We start from the raw sequence: 21,804 nt of genomic DNA on the forward strand, positions 1-21,804 counted from the left end.
TATAATGAGGTTTATGGTAAATTCTGCACTTTCCACAATTATTTTGAACTACGAAAATGTCGCCCTAAGTAAATAGGCCTGGCAAACGTCCAAATAGAAAGTGTTGACCTGCTGTGACTGCATGCTGTTACTGTTTACCATTTGGTGCCCATCAATGAATTGACTGTTTTAAATGGATTTGTTTTCTTCTCAAAAATCATTTGCATATTTGTTGAAGCCCAATGGCGTGTTGAGTTTGTGAACATACCAGGAACAGCATATTTCAACTATGACTTTGCCTGCAGGGAAATCTGTGTTGAAACTGTTTAAAGGAAGTGTATCTTTTAGTATATGTAAAATTCCAAAAGTTTGCAAAACTGTATCGCAAGCAAGGATTAGTAAAGTTTTGAAAGCGCGACAGAAGTGGTTACTGTTGATAAAACGTTTACTGGAGACAGGAGATCAAGTTGAGACATAGGACGAGGTGGATATTGTATAATAAGGCAGTTTATTCACAGGTAAAAATATCAGGTTGTGCTGATTATATATGCAACAAGTAAAGTAGGTTGATCTTGTAGTCTGGCCTTCCGATTGGTCGATCTGGGTCGTGGGTAGTCCTGTCCGGGCCTGATGTCGACGTTCCATTGGCTCTTAACACAGTTCTTTGTCTTAGTCTCATCCTCGAGCAGAATGCATGTGCGTTTGTTTTAACAGGGGCCTGTCCATGGGGGAGGGGAGTGTGTGTGGGTCTGTGGTTATTATAAGGGTACGAAGTGTTGGGGTATAGTGGGGGATGGGTGCATGTTGTGCCAAGTATAGCTTGTGTTGAGAAGTTGTTAAAAACAAGTTGTCAGTATCTATTACAATTTCTTACATTACACATTTCTCGCGGGCAAAATCATAGTTCGAATGGGAACCCAAAGGGGTTTATAATAGCCCTTTGGTGACTGGGAGAAAAATGATATTGTGAGTAATGGGGCATATGTGGTAAGTCTGACATTATTGTGTTCAAGTGCTTTTGAAGGCAGACCAATTCTTCGACCAATAAGGTTTTAGCTAGCTTGATAAGATAGCTTGTTTAACATTGACATTATGGTCAAACTATCTACGTTATCAACATAAATTGATACATTTGTGATTGTAAAAAAATGAATATGTTGTCATCATTTGGTTGAAAAGGTGAAAGGTCAGTGGTGAAACTCGAGGAATAAAATGATCAGTTTCCCCAAAACGTACGATATCTCCGACAGCATGTGAACGCTCTATAAGAGAGCAAGAAATAAGTGAAAAGACAAGTTATATTTCATCCTTTCTAGTTTTATTTTAGTGGCAGTGTAAGAGCATGGAAACAAGGGTGACAGTAAATACAGTGAGAGAATTAATTCTAATGTAATATTATTTGTTATAAGATTCTCTTTGAATGCTCCTTTACGCTCCTCTGTCTCTCCACTTCCAATCATACTTTCATACATGAATACTATACTGAACAAAAATATAAACACAACATGTAAATTGTTGGTCCCATGTTTCATGAGCTGAATTAAAAGATCCTAGAAATGTTCCATATGCACAAAAAAGTGTATTTCTGTCAAATGTTGTGGACAAATTTGTTTACATCCCTGTTAGTAGCATTTTATCCTTTGTCAAGCTAATCCATCCACCTGGCAGGTGTGGCATATCAAGAAGCTGATGAAACAGCATGATCATTACACAGGTGCACCTTGTGCAGGGGGCAATAAAAGGCCACTTTAAAATGTGCAGTTTGGGCACACAACAAAATGCCACAGATGTCTCAAGTTTTGAGGGAGTGTGCAATTGGTATGCTGACTGCCGGAATGTCCTCCAGAGCTGCTGCCAGGAAATGTTATGTTCAATTCTCTACCATATACCGCCTACAATGTAATTTTAGAGAATTTGGCAGTATGTCCAACCGGCCTCACAACCTCAGACCACGTGTAACCACACCCAAGACCGCCACATCCGGCGTCTTTATCTGCGGGATTGTCTGAGACCAGCCACCCGGACAGCTGATGAAACTGAGACCAGCCACCCGGACAGCTGATGAAACTGAGGAGTATTTCTGTCTGTAATAAAGCCCCTTTGTGGGGAAACATTATCTGATTGGTTGGGACTGGCTCCCCAGTGGCTGGGCCTGGCTCCCCAGTGGCTGGGCCTGGCTCCCCAGTGGCTGGGCCTGGCTCCCCAGTGGCTGGGCCTGGCTCCCCAGTGGCTGGGCCTGGCTCCCCAGTAGGTGGGCCTGGCTCCCCAGTGGGTGGGCCTAGCTCCCCATGGCTTGGCCCTGCCATCTGAAATCCATAGATTAGGGCATTATGAATTGATTTCAATTGACTGATTTCCTTATATGAACTGTAACTCAGTAAAATCTTTTAAATTGTTGCGTTTTATATTTTTGTACCTGTATATTAGCCTATTCCAGATCTGCATGTGATGACAACAACCAAAGGACACACACAAGGGCCCTTATTCACAAAGCGTCCCTGAGTAGGAGTGCTGATCTACGATCAAGTTTCCCCCCTCTTATTCATTATGATTTAACAGGCAAAACTGATCCTAGCCCTCCTACTCTGAAACGCTTTGTGTAAACGGGGCCCAGGCTAGGATAGAAGCATTAACTCACGACAACCCACATTGCGCCACTAACGCTTTAGTTTAAAATCATCTCTACGCCCTACTTTATTTAGGCTAATATGGAGAAAACTTAAGTGCCACTGCCAGATTGTAGACAAGGCGGACATTGATGTGATCAGTGATTTGAGGCACTCTCTTGGTGTTCGTTATGGAAGCTCCTTGGCCGGTGACTGTAGTGCACTGAAGAAGTCACCTGCCTCTCCAGTCTCCCTTACAGAAGAAAGGAGGGACAAAGTCCATAGGGTACTGGATGCCCAGGAGGATGTTATACAGGCTGAGTTTATTTGCCATGTGGCACGTATAGACAAATTCACAATAATCCATCACGCATTACACAACACAATCTGCACAATACAACAATGTACTGTAACACTGCGTTATATGAAAGTCACCAGCTTTAACGTTTGAGTCTCCACATACTGTATAGGGTTACACATTGATAGAGAAAGTATCCTCACGGCCAAGAGAAGTGGGATGAAGTTGACCTAGAGACTGATCTAAGATCAGTTTTGGGGTTTTCCCCTCAAATGGTTAGGTAAGGATATGGGGAGGGTAAGCTGATACTTGATGAGTGCTTATAAGACCAAATTCAATCTGCTAAATATTAAATACACATTCACTGACCTGACTACAGTACATCCTTCCACTTTGTGGACCATCATGGTGAGGGGTAGGCAGCCAAATTCAGTGAAGGTGCTCATGTACTGGCCTGGACATGAGAGAAGGTTACAAGTGACTGTTACGCTCGCCTCTATGAAGAGGGAACGCAACACCCTGCTACAACTCAACGTGAAGTGAAAGAGGTATGGACTGTAGGTGCGAGTAAGGATGACAAAAAGGCAGAATGTGGTACCGTTTACAAGGACTTTATTCCTTTACACGGTAATATGGGGGCAACAAGGGCTGGACGAAACCAAAGCAAGAAAGTAAATGTCAAAGCTCCCCCTCTCTATCTACCTGCCTACCCACTACTTACCTAACTTCAGCACCACCTGGTGCACTAACCAAAAACAGGGGGTGTCCACCCAGGTCTTACCTAGTTTGAATATTACTACGGGTATATGTATTGCCCGCGGGCCTCTTGCCTAACGACTCACTAGTGCCTTCCCCCCTGGAACAAATTAACCAGAATATTAAACAATACTCAAACTAACACAGTACAAACCAAAAAATCTCTCTTCTCTCTTCTCTCTCTCTCTCTCTCTCTCTCTCTCTCTCTCTCTCTCTCTCTCCTCTCTCTCTCTCTCTCTCTCTCTCTCCTCTCTCTCTCTCTCTCTCTCCTCTCTCTCCTCTCTCTCTCTCCTCTCTCCTCTCTCGTCTCTCTCTCTCTCTCTCTCTCTCTCTCTCTCTCTTCTCTCTCTCTCTTCTCTCCTCTCTCTCTCTCTCCTCTCCTCTCTCTCTCTCCTCTCTCTCTCTCTCTCTCTCTCTCTCTCTCCTCTCTCTCTCTCTCTCTCTCTCTCTCTCTCTCTCTCTCTCTCTCTCTCTCTCTCTCTCTCTCTCTCTCTTCTCTCTCTCTTCTTTCTCTCTTCTCTCTCTCTCTCTCTCTCAGCAATATGTCCCTTCTGGAACAAACCCCACTGGCATTTATATAGCTTCAGAAGGAATGGGTAATTGGAGACAGCAGCGTCTTGACGAGGGGGCGGGGTCAGCTCTCCAATTAGCCATGGAGTCGACCAATCAGCTGCTTGGGGAATTTCAGGAAGCCATCTGAAACACACACTAAAATACACAAACTACAACACAGAAACTGGGTAACGTAACAGTGACTAAGCTATTATCTCAGAAATACATTGCATTCAAAGTCAGTTTGCTTTTGAGGTTATTTCTAGCCATCCTTAAGCACAGTAAAAAAAATGTAAGCTTTATTTTACCAGGTTAGTCTCATTGAGATGAAACATATATTTAGCAAGTAGGAGGTAAATCCTCTTGTGGAAAGATTAAAACATTCTCAAAAAGCAGCCACTTATTCTTAGCCTGGTGCGCCAGACCTAAATAGGAGCTATTTAGTCTTAGCCTGGTGCGCCAGACCTAAATAGGAGCTATTTAGTCTTAGCCTGGTGTGCCATACCATATGGTAAGATAGCAATATGGCTGCAGAGTTTAAATTGTTAGCCAGGCAAATTCATTCTCGGCTTTCTAAACAACCCTGGACCTGGAAGCCATTACATTTGTCAATAAAATCTTAAACATATTTGTAATTGTAACAATGGTTAAGTTAAATGAATAACCAATGGATTTTAGAGCTGACAAGTAGCCCTTTCATTTGCTTTGCGCTGACCAATAAGTTATGGTTAACAAACGTCTCGTTTGCCATGCATCCCATAGTTTTTGGAATGCACTTTCTGTTCAAGAGAGCCATACGTGAACCTTCCATTGGTCATTATAGACCCTTCATTAGCAGTCTGAGGAAGAGATAGAGTTTCATAAAGCGGCAATCCTTAATTCAAACAATAACAAAGCCCATCCCCGCCCATGTTTAGTTAAAAAGCTGAGGAATGGGACTGGAAAAATGTAACCACTTTCAAATTCATAGACATAGCTCTGGATGCAAGGGCTGACCATCCTTGATATCAAAATTATAATTTTAACCATGTTTTGAGGTTATATGGTGTTTGTTTATATTTTTTGTTTAGAAATATTGGAGTAGAACAAGCTTAATTTTCTCAATATAGGGGGTGCTGTTTCAACGTTACCATTTATCGTTCCCAAATTAAACTGCCTCGTACTCAATTCTTGCTCGTACAATATGCATATTATTATTACTATTGGATCTCTAGTTTCTAAAACCGTTTGAATTATTTCTCTGAGTGAAACAGAACTCGTTTGGCAGCGAAATTCCTGACGGGTACTGCAAAATCTGAAAATGTTGACCCTGTTCTAGGATCAGTTTAAAACTCTGTATGTATCCTATGGGTCGACATGAACTGTACGCGCCTTCCCCTGGATGTCAGTAACCAATGAGAATTGGAATGGAGTTTCTAGGCAGATCTGAGACCATATAAAAGGCCATGGCATGGGGGGTGCACTCTTTTCATTGTTCGTCATTGCGCAGAGCAGGACCTCAGCATGGCGTTCGGAAAAGCTCAAGTTATCGGCCTTAGATATATCCGTCTGTGATTTAATTCGATATAGGTGTTAGAAACATCATAACGAAGTTATTTTAAACCGAGTTATATCAGTTTATGCGAGTATATTGCGATTTTCGGAATTTCCTTAGTATTGCGTTTTGAAGATTTGGGCATGTCTGCGCCACATAGCTAWYGTTAGCTGCTAKTTCCAAAGTTGAAGAGGACGTTTTACAACTGAGCAACGATTCTTTTGGACAAAGGACAACTTGCCCAAGATTCTGATGGAAGCTCGTCCAAAAGTAAGAGCTATTTATGATTTAATTCGTATTTATGTGGAAAAATGTAAAAGGATTTGTCCGCCATTAATTTCGGCACTGGTCTGGCTGTAACGCACACTGTATGTCTAGTAACGTTAATTTTAAAAATCTAACACAGCGGTTGCATTAATAACTAATGCATCTTTCATTTGCTGTCCAAACTGTATTTTTTTGTCAAGTTTACGATTATTTATCGATTAGATTAGGTGCCTCTCCAAGATGGCGCCGGCCAGAATGCCTGAAATGTTGCTACTGATCACATTGTATAACCACGATTTGTGCTGCTAAATATGCACATTTTCGAACAAAACCTATATGCATTGTGTAATATGATGTTACAGGACTGTCATCTGATGAAGTTTATCAAGGTTAGTCAAATTATATATCTTTTGCTGGATTGTTACGATCGCTAACCTTTGCTGCTGGTAAATGCGGTTGTGTTTCTGGCTATTGTGGTAAGCTAATATAATGCTATATTGTGTTTTCGCTGTAAAACACTTAACAAATCTGACATATTGGCTGGATTCACAAGATGTTGGGCTTTCATTTGCTGTACGCTGTGTATTTTTCAGAAATGTTTTATGATGAGTATATAGTTATTTGACGTTGGTCTCTGTAATTATTCTGGCTGCTTCAGCACTATTTCAGATTGCAGCTGCAATGTAGAACTGTGATTTATACCTGAAATATGCAAATCTTTCTAACAAAACATATGCTATACAATAAATATGTTATCAGACTGTCATTTGATGAAGTTGTTTCTTGGTTAGTGGCTATTTATATCTTTATTTGGTCGAAATTGTGATAGCTACCTATGCAGGAAAAAAATGGTGGAAARAAAAAGTTGTGTCTTTTGCTATCGTGGTTAGCTAATAGATTTACATATTGTGTCTTCCCTGTAAAACATTTTAAAAATCAGAAATGATGGCTGGATTCACAATATGTGTATCTTTCATCTGGTGTCTTGGACTTGTGATTTAATGATATTTAGATGCTAGTATTTACTTGTGACGCTATGCTAGGCTATGCTAGTCAGCTTTTTTACTGATGGGGGTGCTCCCGGATCCGGGATGAGTACCAAGTAAAAGTTAAATGTTGGGTCCTGATTTATAAGTTATATTCTTCAGGAATCAGTTGGTACATATCATTCATTTTTAAGTCCAAAAATGTATGTAGCAACTGCAGATTGCCACTTTAAGATAGATTCATAACATATTCAGTATCTCTGAGTTTTTGTGCTTTGTAGAGAAATTATCCTTACAGTTATCCACTGTGAAGGTGTATAATTTATTTTAAAAAGCACTGCAATAGACATTTTATAAGAATCTTAACAAGGACATGGCTCCAGTCAGTAGTGGTGGTGAAGCTGAAAACGTGTAATAAGTCAACAGAAAGTTAAATTACATTCAGTTCATGGGCAGTCAAATTGACTCAAATTATGTCAATTAGTCTATCAGAAGCTTCTAAAGACATGACATCATTTTCTGGAGTCACAGTCAACTTAGCGTATGTAAATATCTGACCCACTGGAATTGTGATACAGTGAATTATAAGTGAAATAATCTGTCTGTAAACAATTGTTGGAGAAATTACTTGTGTCATGCACAAAGTAGATGTCCTAACCGACTTGCAAAACTATAGTTTGTTTACAAGAAATGTGTGGAGTGGTTGAAAAATGAGTTTTAATGACTTCAACCTAAGTGTATGTAAACTTCCAACTTCAACTGTATGTATGCTCATTTAAAGAGGTGGTTTTCAATAAACCCCAATGTTTTAGGAATACTGCAGTAAATGTATCACTTTAGATCAGGTGGCTGACCTGTGAACAGGTATACAAGGCAGAGTTCTGAGCACCAGGTGTCAGAGTACTCTTCGCTTCTTCTAGTCTGGGTCTTCCTTCACCGGTGTCTCCATTTGTCTCAGTCTGGATCTGAACGCCTGGGCTCAGAAACCTCATCCTGGTCTCCATTTGTCTCAGTCTGGATCTGAACGCCTGGGCTCAGAAACCTCATCCTGGTCTCCATTTGTCTCAGTCTGGATCTGAACGCCTGGGCTCAGAAACCTTGTCCTTGCAGTGTCTCAATGATTATCTGAAAGTCCCAAAATGGTAGGAAGACTCTTGAAAAAATAATTGAATTAAAAAAGATGCTGAGACATATTGTGTTCCTGTTGAATGACAACTTTTAACTATCCATGAACTGAATGTAATTGACATTTTCTGTTGACTTCTTACACAACTTCAGCTTCACCACCACTACTGACTGGAGCCATGTCCTTGTTAAGATTCTTATAAAATGTCTATTGCAGTGCTTTTTAAAGTAAATTATACACCTTCACAGTGGATAACTGTAAGGATAATTTCTCTACAAAGCACAAAAACTGAGATACTGAATATGTTACGAAACTACCTCAAGAAACGCTCTCTCTCTGACTGCTGCCGACGGGTCTATAATGACAAATGGAAGGTTAACGTACGACTGTCTTGGACAGAAAGTGCATTCCAGAAACTATGGAATGCATGGCAACAAGACGTTTGTTATAGGCCTGCTGATGCTCTACAGAGAGGAAGAATGCAAGGAGCGCAACTGGGCTTTCCACATAGTCATTACTGCCAGGGATATAATATATATGACAATTGAGGAAAAAACATTGCCCAGGTACAGTAGCTCTATCTCAAATCACTACTCTCTCTTTCTCTGTGCCTGTCTCACTCTCTGTCTCTCTCTCTCTGTGTGTCTCCATCTCTGTGTCGCCCTCTCTGTGTATCTCTCTCTCTCTGTCTCTCTCTCTCTCTGTGTGTGTCTCTCTCTCTCCCTTCTGTGTCTCTCTCTCTCTCTCTCTCCTCTCTGTCTGTCTCTCTCTCTGTGTCTGTGTCTCCTATGTGTATATCTCCCTCTGTGTCTGTGTCTCTCTGTGTCTGTCTCTCTCTGTGTCTGTCTCTCTCTGTTCGTGTCTCTCTGTGTCTGTGTCTCTCTGTGTATGTGTCTCTCTGCCTCTGTGTCTGTGTCTCTCTGTGTATGTGTCTCTCTGCCTCTGTGTCTGTCTCTCTCCCTATGTGTCTGTGTCTCTCTGCCTCTGTGTCTCTCCCTCTGTGTCTGTCTCTCTGCCTCTGTGTCTGTGTCTCTCTACTACTACTACTATGTGGGACAAGTTCTCCTGTAAGAAGAGACTGGAGGTCCGTTCCATCCCTTTGGGGTTCCCCAGGATGCCAAGCTCATGGCCCAGATGGTCCTGGGAAGCACCCGATGTCACAGGCATGCCAAAAAGATCATCAATGACAACAACCACCTGAGCCACTGCCTGTTCACCCCGTTATCATCCAGAAGGCGAGGTCAATACAGGTGCATCAAAGCTGGGACCGAGAAACTGAAAAACAGCTTCTATCGCAAGGCCATCAGACTGTTAAATAGCCATCACTAGCACATTAGAGGCTGCTGCCCTATATACACAGACTAAAAATCACTGGCCACTAATTTTATTTTAAAAAATGTATATATTTAACCTTTATTTAACTAGGCAAGTCAGTTAAGAACAAATTCTTGATTACAATGACAGCCTACATCAGCCAAACCCGGACGACGCTGGGCCAATTGTGCGCCGCCCTATGGGACTCCCAATCACGGCCTGTTGTGATACAGCCTTTAAAGATGGAACACTAGTCACTTTAATAATGTTTACATATTTTGCATTACTCATCTCATATGTATTTACTATCTACTGTATTCTATACTATGCCACTCTGACGTTACTCGCCCAAATATTTATATATTCTTAATTCCATTCCTTTACTTAACATTTGTGTGTATTGTTGTGAAATTGTTAGATATTACGTTTCAGGTGTGGTCTTTCCTCCTGAACTTTAGTTAGGTCACACATAACACCAGTGACAGAGATTAGTTGAAATTCCAATGCAAGAATTGAAATGGCATTTATTTAAGAGATGTTTCAGTTCTTGAATTGGAATTTCAATTCAGTGAATTGAAATATAATTGATCCCAAACCTGTGAAAGCAACGCTTTTTGACATACCTCTGTTTTATCATAAATCAATTTTGATTTTGATTTGGAAATGAAGTGCTACCATGTTATGTTAGCGTTAGAAAATATGTCAGTTAATTACTGATTAGCCTCTGCTTGCTCTGACTCGACTGCATGTGGGTTAAGTCCTTATTGTTTTTTCCATTGACATGTGTCCCAAGTCCCATGGTAGTGACATGCCAAATCTGATGTTGCACTCGCCCCAAGGCAATATTAAGGATGTGTGGCTCAATTAATGATGCTGAAGCTGTGTGTGTTATACAAGACTGCGTGTGTGTGTGTCTACCATTGTACCGTTTTGAGTGATTTTGCACCTCACTACACAAATTAATAAAATGTTTTTCAAAAGAGCTGTGTGGAACAAACAATAAAAACACTCAGCTCTCATTTACATACCTGCTTTTATGAGTTATTTGGGTCATTATATTTCAAGTTCAAGTAGGCCTGTAGTAAATGGAGGGTCTTTAGTAGGCTAAGAGTTGGATGGCGCAGCAAAAGAGTTAATGATATTCCCTCCCATCGGCGCCAATAGTCTATAGCCTACATACATCTCCAGAACTCTGTTTGACAGTCGTCAGTGCGTTCTGCCTGACGCGCAGATAGTCGACTCAATCCATGATCAAGGACCCTCCACGCGCAAAACATATACTTTCTGTAAAATGTGAGGTTTCACGACTTAGTGTGATCATTTGAAAATGTGTCTACTTATTTGAATGTATTTTCACGCGTTTGTCATTGTTTAGTTTTTTGGGGCCGGAGATGGGGTGCGCAATATCAGGCTTGGTACCGAAACAAGTCGGGGACGTGATGGACGATGTTCCCATTGTGCATCTAACTGACGAGCACAGGGAGATAATCAAAGAGACGTGGAAAGTCATCCAAGAGAACATCGCGAAAGTTGGCATTATTATGTTTGTTGGGTGAGTACATTTTAACTGTAGCCTACTGGCTGAATTGGGTTCCATAGGTTTTAAGAAATTGCACGCGTCATTCTGAATTTAAAAGCATGCCAAAATGAACGTAGCCCTATTACTAAATCGAATGTCAAACATTGATTCGATTAATTCAAGTCATGAAATCTAACCCTCTTCTACTAGGTAATTGAACTGTTTGTCATGAACATGAGTGGACACAGCAAATGTGTCACTTCACTGGTGATTGTATAGAACGTATAGCCTTGTCAAAATTCAATCAAGTGATTGTATATGATCGTATACAATGGAAATACAACGCCCTCCAAAAACGTTTGTGTTTTGGTCACATTTTCCATGTTAGAAGCCTATAACCTATATTTATATAGCCTACATAATTTTCAACCATAGCCCTGTCTAATGAAATAAATGGATAGAGAAATAGTCTCCCATGTCCACACAACCTTTAAACGAACACAAAACTAATATTTAACTGTCTATTCCCAGTGGATTGACAATGGAACTCTGTTTAAAGTATCCTCCTTCTTAAATTAAGCCATACAGAGTTTCCTACAATTCAAATATATATTACAGCAAATATATGGCTAAACTCCAATGTACTGATAGAGGATAAACCAATTTTGTTGCAGCGAATGTGTAACGAAGGTAGCATCTTTATGAATGACATTGTAAACAACTACCGTAAAATGATGTCACACAAGCAATTAATCAAGGTGTATGGAGATGTATGCGCAATACAAAATTACAACCAACTCATCGCACCTCTGCCACAAAAATGGAAGAGGCAATTACTTACAAGAGAAAGAAATGAACTAGTTTGTCTGCCACCATTAACACATTTTAAATGGCTTAAAATGACCAATATTGCCTAAATCATAAAATGTATCATGTTCACTAACGTCAAAATGTCAAAAGGTTTGACAACTAGGCCTACAGTCTTAGAAAAAAGGGTTCCAAATAGAACAAATAGTCCCCATAGTAGAACCCTTTTTGGTTCCAGGTAGAACCAAAAAGGGTTCCAAAACGGTTCTTCGGCTGTACCCATAGTAGACCCTTTTTTGGTTCCAGGTAGAACCATTTTCAGTTTCATGTAGAACCCTCTGTGGAAAGGGTTCTATATAGAACCCAAAATAGTTCTACCTGAAACCAAAAGCGTTTTACCCGGAACCATAAAGGGTTATTCAAATTGTTCTCCTATGGTGACAGCCGAAGAACCCTTTTAGGTTCTAGATAGCATATTTTTTTCTAAGAGTGTATGCCGCATAAAGAGATAGTTGGGAACAGATTTTTTTATGTCCCAATAACAAGGCATGATTGGCATCGGGTTTATAAACTGATATGTAAGACAACAATTGACCCTTTCATTTCTTTTAAATTTAAACTAGAATATAAAATTCTTGCTACAAAAAGAATGCTCAGTATATGGGGCATTGAACAGTCAGACCGGTGCAGACTGCCACAAGGAAACAGAATCAGTACTGTTCATCAGTGGCTTGGTTTTGGAGTCAGGTCCAGGAGTGGTTGTTATGTAAACACACATACACATGATAATACGCACTATACCCACATGATAACATACACACATGTAAACATGGATTTTGTGTTGTAGATATGTGGTAGTGGAGTATGGGCCTTAGGGCACACACTTAGTGTAGTGTGTTGTGAATTCTGTAATGAGTGTATTGTTATGTTTAAAAAAAATTATAAGCATAAATTTTGCCGGACCACAAGAAGAGTAGCTGCTGCCAAGGCTGCAGCTAATGGGGATCCAAAATAAATATGAATACAAATCTCATAATATCAGGGTGTCGTTGGATCTGCAAACTGTATTGCTGGGGGATTTAAAGGACCACACTCGGTCAACATGAAACCTCATTGTGCTGTTAGGTTAAATGTTTATTTATTTTTGGGGACATTTGGTCAGAAATGTTGCAGATGGGGAGGTTCAAGTCCTTCGTGACACACCATGAGAGAATGTAGGGATGTATTGCAGGAATAAATGGTAGAATGATGATGATTTACTGGGAAAGATAGGTTGATCTGTAGCTGTCTGATGGTTGCAATTAATGAATGTTGGAATAAATACATACACATCCACAGTATACATTTTTGAGGTCCTCCAATCAGGGGTGAGGGTGGAGATGTGATGATTGTATGTTTTGTGTTTAGTTATGTGTGTTTTGTTTTCACGCTGTGAGCGGTGTGTGTGCTGGTTCTGGTGGTTATTGGTGCACTCGCCAGCGTCTCGGGGCGGGTGGGGGCAAGAGCAACCGCTGATGGTAGCAGCCATTCGTATTGTCTTTTTTTATTGTATTGTATTGTTGTTGTAATTAAAAAAAATATTTACTCTACATAGCCAAAAGTAAATGGACACCCCCTCAAATTAGTGGATTTGGCTATTTCAGCCACACCCGTTGCTGACAGGTGTCTAAAATCGAGCACACAGCCATGCAATCTCCATAGACAAACATTGGCAGTAGAATGGCCTCACTGAAGAGCTAAGTTATTTTCAACGTTGCACCGTCATAGGATGCCATCTTTCCAACAAGTCAGTTCGTAAAATTTCTGCTCTGCTAGAGCTGCCCCGGTCAACTGTAAGTGCTGTTATTGTGAAGTGTAATGTCTAGGAGCAACAACAGCTCAGCTGCGGTAGGCTACACAAGCTCACAGAATGGGACCGCCTAGTGCTGAAGCGCGTACAAATCTTCTGTCCTAGGTTGCAACACTTACTACCGAGTTCCAAACTGCCTCTGGAAACAACGTCAGCACAAGAACTGTTCGTCGCTTCATGAAATGGGTTTCCATGGCCGAGCAGCCGCACACAAGCCTAAGATCACCATGCTCAAAGCCAAGCGTCGGCTGGAGTGGTGTAAAGCTTGCCACAATTGGACTCTGGAGCAGTGGAGATGTGTTCTCTGGAGTGATGAATCATGCATCACCATCTGGCAGTCTGACGGACCAATCTGGGTTTGGCGGATGCCAGGAGAACACTACCTGCCCCAATGCATAGTGCCAACTGGTGGAGGAGGAACAGTGGTCTGGGGCTGTTTTTCATGGTTCAGGCCCCTTAGTTCCAGTGAAGAAAAATCTTAATGCTACAGCATACAATGACATTCTAGACGATTCTGTGCTTCCAACTTTGTGGCAAGTTTAGGGAAGGCCCTTTCCTGTTTCAGCATGACAATGCCCCCGTGCACAAAGCGAGGTTCATAAACAAATGGTTTGTCGAGATCAGTGTGGAAGAACTTGACTAGCCTGCAGAGAGCCCTGACCTCAACCCCATCAAACACCTTTGGGATGAATTGAAACACCGACTGCGAGACAGGCTTAATCGCCCAACATCAGTGCCTGACCTCACTAATACTCTTGTGGCTGAATGGAAGCAATTCCCTGCAGCAATGTTCCAACATCTAGTGGAAAGCCTTCCCAGAAGAGTAGAGGCTGTTATAGCAGCAAAGTGGGGATCAACTCCATATTAATGCCCATGATTTTGGAATGAGATGGTCAACGAGCAGGTGTCCACATACATTTGGTCATGTAATGTAGATAAACAAATATATATTTTAGCTGTCACTGAGGACATTTGAAAATAGAACTTGAAGGCAACATACAATTTTATTTTTACTATGCTCCACTGCCCAGCCCCTGTTAAAATTGACCATGGTCATTGACTTCTGGCCTGTGGTCCAATGTGATATTCAGATGGTTCTAGTGTCTTGTTGTCAAAAAATCACTGTCTAACTGGTGGCATCCCATTGGTGTTAACATTTGATTTTGTTTTAAATTAAGCTATTTGTGACATGCGCTGAATACAACAGGTGTAGATCTTACAGTGAAATGCTTAAAGCAATTTTTTATGTGTCCTTTACCTCTCTACCAAGACCTATGTGCCCTATGTTAAAATACCTACAGTAGGTGCCTGTTTACAATAGCTCAGGGTATGCAAATATTATCTTCAGTTATGATGGAAAAAATTCAAAAATATATTGTTTATTGCAGGAGCCAGGGGCAAAAAGCAAGCATCAAAATACATTCTAATCAAATAATTGGTGGCTGCCTTCTGATTTTTCCTGGGCCCATATTCATAAAGCTTCTCAGGGTAGACTGATGATCTAGGATCCATTAGAACTTTTTGATCATAATGAATAAGATCACATGGACAGCAGGGACCTGATCCTGGATCAGCACTCCTTATCTGAGATACATTATGGTTTATAAAAGTTTAGCAAATCAAGTGCATTTTTTGGTTTACTGGTTTGACATTTATACAGATAAATCTCCCTTCCTTTAATCCAATTAAACAAGTAGATTTAAAATCTATATACATTCTCATTCATGTTGTCCGTTTCAAAATATTTGATGACAAAGTCCAACATCACAATGCAAATCTCTAGACTGTATTACACTGTCACGTTGTCAGTGGCAACCAACCTATCATTTTAAACCACGATCTCTGTCTTCATAAAACTACCAATTTCAATCCTCAAACCAAAATCTACCTCCCTCCCTACTGAAGTACCACTAAAAATAGAACTAACTCACTCCCCCTCTTTAAAAAAAACAAACATTGATATGCAAACCTTCACTCCCTTTTCTCTACCTTTCAGCATTTACCATAGGTCTGTCTGTATCCCAAATGGCACCCTATTCTTTATAAAGTGCTCTGGACAAAAGTAGTGCACTATGTCTGGACGAGGGTGCCATTCAGGATATAGTCTGTCTGTTCTTAATGAGTCAATCAATGCAAAAAGGGACAGGGAATGCAACCAATAAACTTCTTCTGAGGCCCATTTAAACCCCAAACACGAAGGCTGTGCTGATAAGGCTTTAACAGGCTATTTATCAGTGGCCCTCGCCATATCAGTTAGGCCTTTTAATGGGCTCTGTCTGTGGACCGAGCTGTCAGCTGTGGCATGGGGCCTGCCGCCACTGCCTGTTTTGGCACCAGGGTGATGTACCCATAGGTAAGTGTCATGCTATACATCACACAGCCATCCATCCACACATTGGGGGTTGTGGTGTTTTGTGTATACTGGATTCTGTAGAGGGGTAGAGGTGTACTGCAGAAGGTTGAGGGTTAGAATTGGACGTTTTATGAGGCGAGAGATTGCAGCTTGAAAGATTGGTTGGTTGGTGGGTTGCCACTGACAAGATGCGGCACAGCAAGACTGTCATTTCGGCTACTGTCTTGAGATGTGGTACATTGGACAATATTATGAGTGAGAGGGCGAAGTGGAAAAAATGGCTTTGGCTTTTTTGAGAATTCCCATTTCTCAAACTTTGAAAAGTACTGATATCCATTGATATCAGACAGTATAGGGGATGTATTGAAGATTCAAAATGACTTACCGTTCTAGTCTTAGATATAATAGGAATCAAATTTAGCAACTCAAAGTGAGACTCCCAGTGTGGTTTTAAGTCAATTCTTCATAGGGACACCAAAACAGGTGTGAATAAAAAACACTGTTAAAACCTCTCTGGGATATGTGGGACGATTGCGTCCCACTTGGCCAAAATCCAGGGAAAATGCAGAGCGCCAAATTCAAATAAAATGATATAAAAATCAAACTTTCATTAAATCACACATGTAAGATACCAAATTAAAGCTACACTCGTTGTGAATCCAGCCAACATGTCAGATTTCAAAAAGGCTTTTCGGCGAAAGCATAAGATGCTATTATCTGATGATAGCACAACAGTAAACAAAGAGAGTGTAGCATATTTCAACCCTGCAGGCGCAACACAAAACGCAGAAATAAAATATAAATCATGCCTTACCTTTGACAAGCTTTTTTTGTTGGCACTCCAATATGTCCCATAAACATCACAAATGGTCCTTTTGTTCAATTAATTCCGTCCATATATATCCAAAATGTCCATTTATTTGGCGCGTTTGATCCAGAAAAAAACAGCTTCCAATTTGCGCAACATCACTACAAAATATCTCAAAAGTTACGTGTAAACTTTGCCAAAACATTTCAAACTACTTTTGTAATACAACTTTAGGTATTTTTAAACGTTAATAATCGATCAAATTGAAGACGGGTCTATCTGTTTTCAATACAGGAGGACAACAAACTAATGCTACTTTTATAGTCTTGCGCAAAACAGTACACATAACGTTACACTGATTCAAGATGGCCGTACTTCTTCATTGCACAAAGGAATAACCTCAACCAATTTCCAAAGACTGGTGACATCCAGTGGAAGTGGTAGGAACTGCAAACAAGTCCCTTAGAAATCTAGTATCCCAATGAAAACTCATTGAACAGACAGTGACCTCAAAAAAAAAATCTGAATGGTTAGTCCTCGGGGTTTTGCCTGCTACATAAGTTCTGTTATACTCATAGACATGATTCAAACAGTTTTAGAAACTTCAGAGTGTTTTCTATCCAAATCTACTAATAATATGCATATCTTATATTCTGGGGATGAGTAGAAGGAAGTTGAAATTGGGCACGCTATTTATCCAAAAGTGAAAATGCTGCCCCCTATCCTAGAAAAGTTTTTAAAGGGAAGGTTTACCCAAAATCCAGAAAATCCCAAGTGATTCAATAAATTGAAACTAGTTCAGTGGAGTTTGCCCTCTCTTCCTCTCTCCCTGTAGTGCTGTACGAAAACAGATGCAAAAACGGGTCACGTCTCACGTGACTTGTGACGTCGCTGGATGCAGGCCTCGCTCTGCTTTGTTGCCAGTGAATTTATAACCAAACGTAGCAGTCATAAGAGAAACTCCTGGGCGGAGTTCCCACATCCGGTTTTCAGCTGAAAAATAAGCTAGGTTTAAATTGCTGTATCTCTGAAATCCGGAACATTGTTGGAAATATTCTTATTTTATGTAGCCGAATGCCGCAGTCGTGGAGATGGGTAATAACTGCACATGGGCCCTCTCGGGGGAATCCCTGCTATGTAGAAATGGCACGTTCTTCCCTTATTCACAGATGTAACTCTTTTTCAGCAGAGATGTGAAGACAGCGTTACCCATTAGTTATACAAAGTAAACAACAACCTACAAACATGTCTGACGACGAAATACTCGCGAGTGATGAAGAAAACTACTGGAGGGGCTCCGAAGTTATCGTCGAACCGTATTTATTTGAGCCTGAGTATTCAGACCAAGAATTGAGGCAAATTGAGGCCGCTCTAGGCATGGAAGCCGCAGCAGCAGCTGGACCACAGCCCCAACCCATCCCCAGGATCAACACAGACTGGTGGTGCAGCTGTGGCAGTTGCACTCCAATGCCGACAGATGAATGTTTGTGCTGCAGAGAATTCGAATACGTTACTACAATTCTTACAGAAATGGAGCAACATAATGACGAGGAGCAGTTAGTTTGGTTTTGCAAGCACAGGGGATTTTTCTGCCCACATAAACTCTGGTGTCCTGAAGAATAAGAAAAATCTGTATTCCATAAACTAATTGAAGATGCAACCCTGGGCTAAATGGACAGCTATCCAATGAGTAAATAGCTCAACTTTACTTTATTGAATATATTGAGTATACCATAAACCTCTATGAGCATTACTGGGTTTACACTGAGTGTACAAAACATTAGGAACACCTTCCTAACATTGAGTTGCACCCCCTTTTGCCCTCAGAACAGCTTCAATTCGTCAGGGCATGGACTCTACAAGGTGTCCTTTTGGTGGTGGACCATTCTTGACATACACAGGAAACTATTGAGTGTGAAAAACTCAGAAGCGTTGCAGTTCTTGACAGACTCAAACCGGTACGCCTGGCACCTACTACCATCCCCCCATTCAAAGGCACTTCAATCTTTTGAATTGCCCATTCACCCTCTGAATGGCATACATACAGTACATCATCTCACAGGAGGTTGCTGACGGGAGAACAGCTGATAATCATTTCCGGAACGGAGCAAATGGAATGGCATCAAACACATGGAAACCACGTGTTTAATGTATTTGACACCATTCCACTGATTCCGCTCCAGCCATTACCACGAGCCCGTCCACCCCAATTAAGGTGCCACCAACCTGTCTCCTCCCCTTCATCTACACTGATTGAAGTGGATTTAACAAGTGACATCAATAAGGGATCATAGCTTTCAGCTGGTTAGTCTACGTCATGGAAAGGGCAGTTGTTTCTAATGTTTTGGTCAGTGTTCACATTAGCCCAAAACACTACATATATAGCCTATGTTTATTTATCACAATGGTTTTTGGATATTCTATTCTGCAATGTAAGGTGACACAATGTCTATTGTCTCCTCAACCCCCCTGTCATAAATAGATAGGGCACATACGCTAACCTGTAGATCACTTAGGCCTATATGTCTACAAGAACACCTCGAACTTCAAGGATCAGGCTAAGCTTGCTTTGTCGCTTTCTCTTCTCAAGCGCGCGCCTTTGTTTTGGCACTGTGCCAGATCCAGTCCATGGAAATACAGTAGTAACAGCTGTATCTTAACATCCAGCGCTTTTCTGTCCCCATCATTTCAGATGATCTCGTTCCTATGCATCGTCACTGAAGTGCTTGCTACACACACACAGGCGATGTAAGGTTGGCTGCAGGACTATATACATCATATTTACCACTTTGAATTGCAACTAACCATCTATCTTATGCATCTCTCCGTATCTTTTATCGGGAGAAAACAGTGAAATTTGGTACCCTATTTCCTGCAGCCAGGGACAGAATACCAGCTGCTTTTGCTGCCTTCTATTTTTCCACTTGGCGTAACTAACTTTACCTGCGATGTGCCTAACTCTTATCAACTTTCACACCACCTCCTTCTCCTCCCCCAAAAAGTAATCTGTGAAGCCAATCAAAGATGGGTAACCAAAAGTAACATGGGCTATATGTGAAAGTCAAAGTTTCACTTAAGTCTTCCATTTACATCAATGCATGACAAAGTGAAAACTGGATATGACACTTTCTCTCAAGCTGAAAAGTGAACAATGGCAAAGTTGTGCTTTATTGTGTTAAGCTAAAAGCGGGTAAAAGAGAGGTGTTAGCCTGGATATCTACCGAAGCCAGAGTTACCAGACAGGCAGTGGAGGAAATATTGAGTACTTGCAAAGGGTTTGCGAAAATGGAAAAAGGAGGGGTTACTGGGTAATTGAGTTCCGACGTACACACAGTGTGATGCTGATCAAACAGAAGTGATGTAACAAACTCTTTGACAGTGCTGCAAACATAGAAAGAGGTCCTCAGAAATACCACGACTTAGATACAGGGTGTATGAGGAGATCACTTAGAGCAAGGCACTAAGCTTCATCACTCATTCATGACAAGCCAAGGTCCTCGCTTCATCTATTGTCATTATATCACCAAAGACAAATGCCACCCTTAATGTAATCAATAGTTACTCTGCCTACCAAAAACTGCTGGCTGGGAAGAAAACATATACAGAAGATCAATACACTTAAATAAATAGGTCTGTGGAAAAAGGTGGAAAATAGGAACTTGAAACAATCTGTTTTTACCTTAAACTGATCTTCTACCATCATCATGAGACGAAACTCTGGACGAGTCACCTAGGCTGCGTTCCAAATGGCGACCTATTACCTATAGGGACCAGAGCCCCATTTGTCAAAAGTAGTGCGCTATGTAGGGAATAGAGTGCCATTTGTTACGCATCCATAGAATCTTGTAACCAAACAAATGTGACTCCATGCATGCTTGGTGTGAAGGACGTGCTTGGTCTGAAGGGCGTGCTTGAGTTCATTAGCAGAGGAAAGGTGGTGGTAAGCCCACCATGGCCTTTATAGCTTCAGCCCTCACAGCGCAGCACAGCAGGGCTTCTCTATAATGAGAGAAGATTTACCCAAGGGCCTTTTCTTCAGCACAATCAGGCCTATTCTAGTTTAAGGAGAATGGAAAGATTGTGTAGGGTCAAGTTCATGCTGAGAAATGTCATTCAGAAGCTCCAATAATTGTAAACGACGAGGGCAAAAAAAAAAAAGAGGGTGTCATTTTGGCCCATTTGGTGTTTCAAACAACATTGTGTGCATATAGGATCACACTATTTGGAGCATTTCTTTGTTATTAAAAGAAAATGTGTTTAATATTAGATGTATAATATAAAGACCATGAATTGCCATATGAAATACATTTTAACTAGACTGAGGGCCAGTCTTGGACCAGGCTACATTTGAGTTTGAGCTACAATAAAAAAGTGCAGGTTAATAATGAGGTTTGTGGCGGACGTTTCCTCCCAAAACCATCGACAAGTGTATCCAACCCCATAACCAAATTTAAATTGATGTGATTAATCAATGTTATAGGGGGCGGAGGGTTACTTTGACAGTCTTGTATGACTAGTCCCTGTGCCCATGAACACTAAGGTAACCTACCTAAATGACTACCAACCCGTAGCACTCACGTCTGTAGCCATGAAGTGCTTTGAAAGGCTGGTCATGGCTCACATCAACACCATTATCCCAGAAATCCTAGACCCACTCCAATTTCCATACCGCCCCAACAGATCCACAGATGATGCAATCTCTATTGCACTCAACTCTGCCTTTCACACCTGGACAAAAGGAACACCTATGTGAGAATGCTATTCATTGACTACAGCTCAGCGTTCAACACCATAGTGCCCTCAAAGCTCATCACTAAGCTAAGTACTCTGGGACTAAACACCTCCCTCTGCAACTGGATCCTGGACTTCCTGACGGGCCGCCCCCAGGTGGTAAGGGTAGGTAACAACACATCCGCCACACTGATCCTCAACATGGGGCCCCTCAGGGGTGCGTGCTCAGTCCCCTCCTGTACTCCTTGTTCACTCATGACTGCATGGCCAGGCACGACTCCAACAACATCATCAAGTTTGCCGACGACACAACAGTGGT

At 41.2% G+C, this 21,804-nt stretch overlaps 1 protein-coding gene across 1 annotated transcript in view; it reads left to right on the top strand.

Annotated features, from left to right (window-relative positions):
- The first annotated feature begins 10,650 nt into the window (after nt 1–10,650).
- The window catches only part of LOC111954011 (cytoglobin-2), an 18,566-nt gene continuing 7,412 nt past the window's right edge, over nt 10,651–21,804 (top strand). Inside the window, exon 1 of the mRNA XM_023973501.2 lies at nt 10,651–10,970. Within this exon, the coding sequence (XP_023829269.2) occupies nt 10,810–10,970 (161 nt within the window). The 5' untranslated portion in view covers nt 10,651–10,809. The remainder of the gene's footprint in view (nt 10,971–21,804) is intronic.

This window comes from Salvelinus sp. IW2-2015, linkage group LG28 (genome assembly GCF_002910315.2).
Source record: "Salvelinus sp. IW2-2015 linkage group LG28, ASM291031v2, whole genome shotgun sequence".
NCBI classification, from domain to species: domain Eukaryota; kingdom Metazoa; phylum Chordata; class Actinopteri; order Salmoniformes; family Salmonidae; genus Salvelinus; species Salvelinus sp. IW2-2015.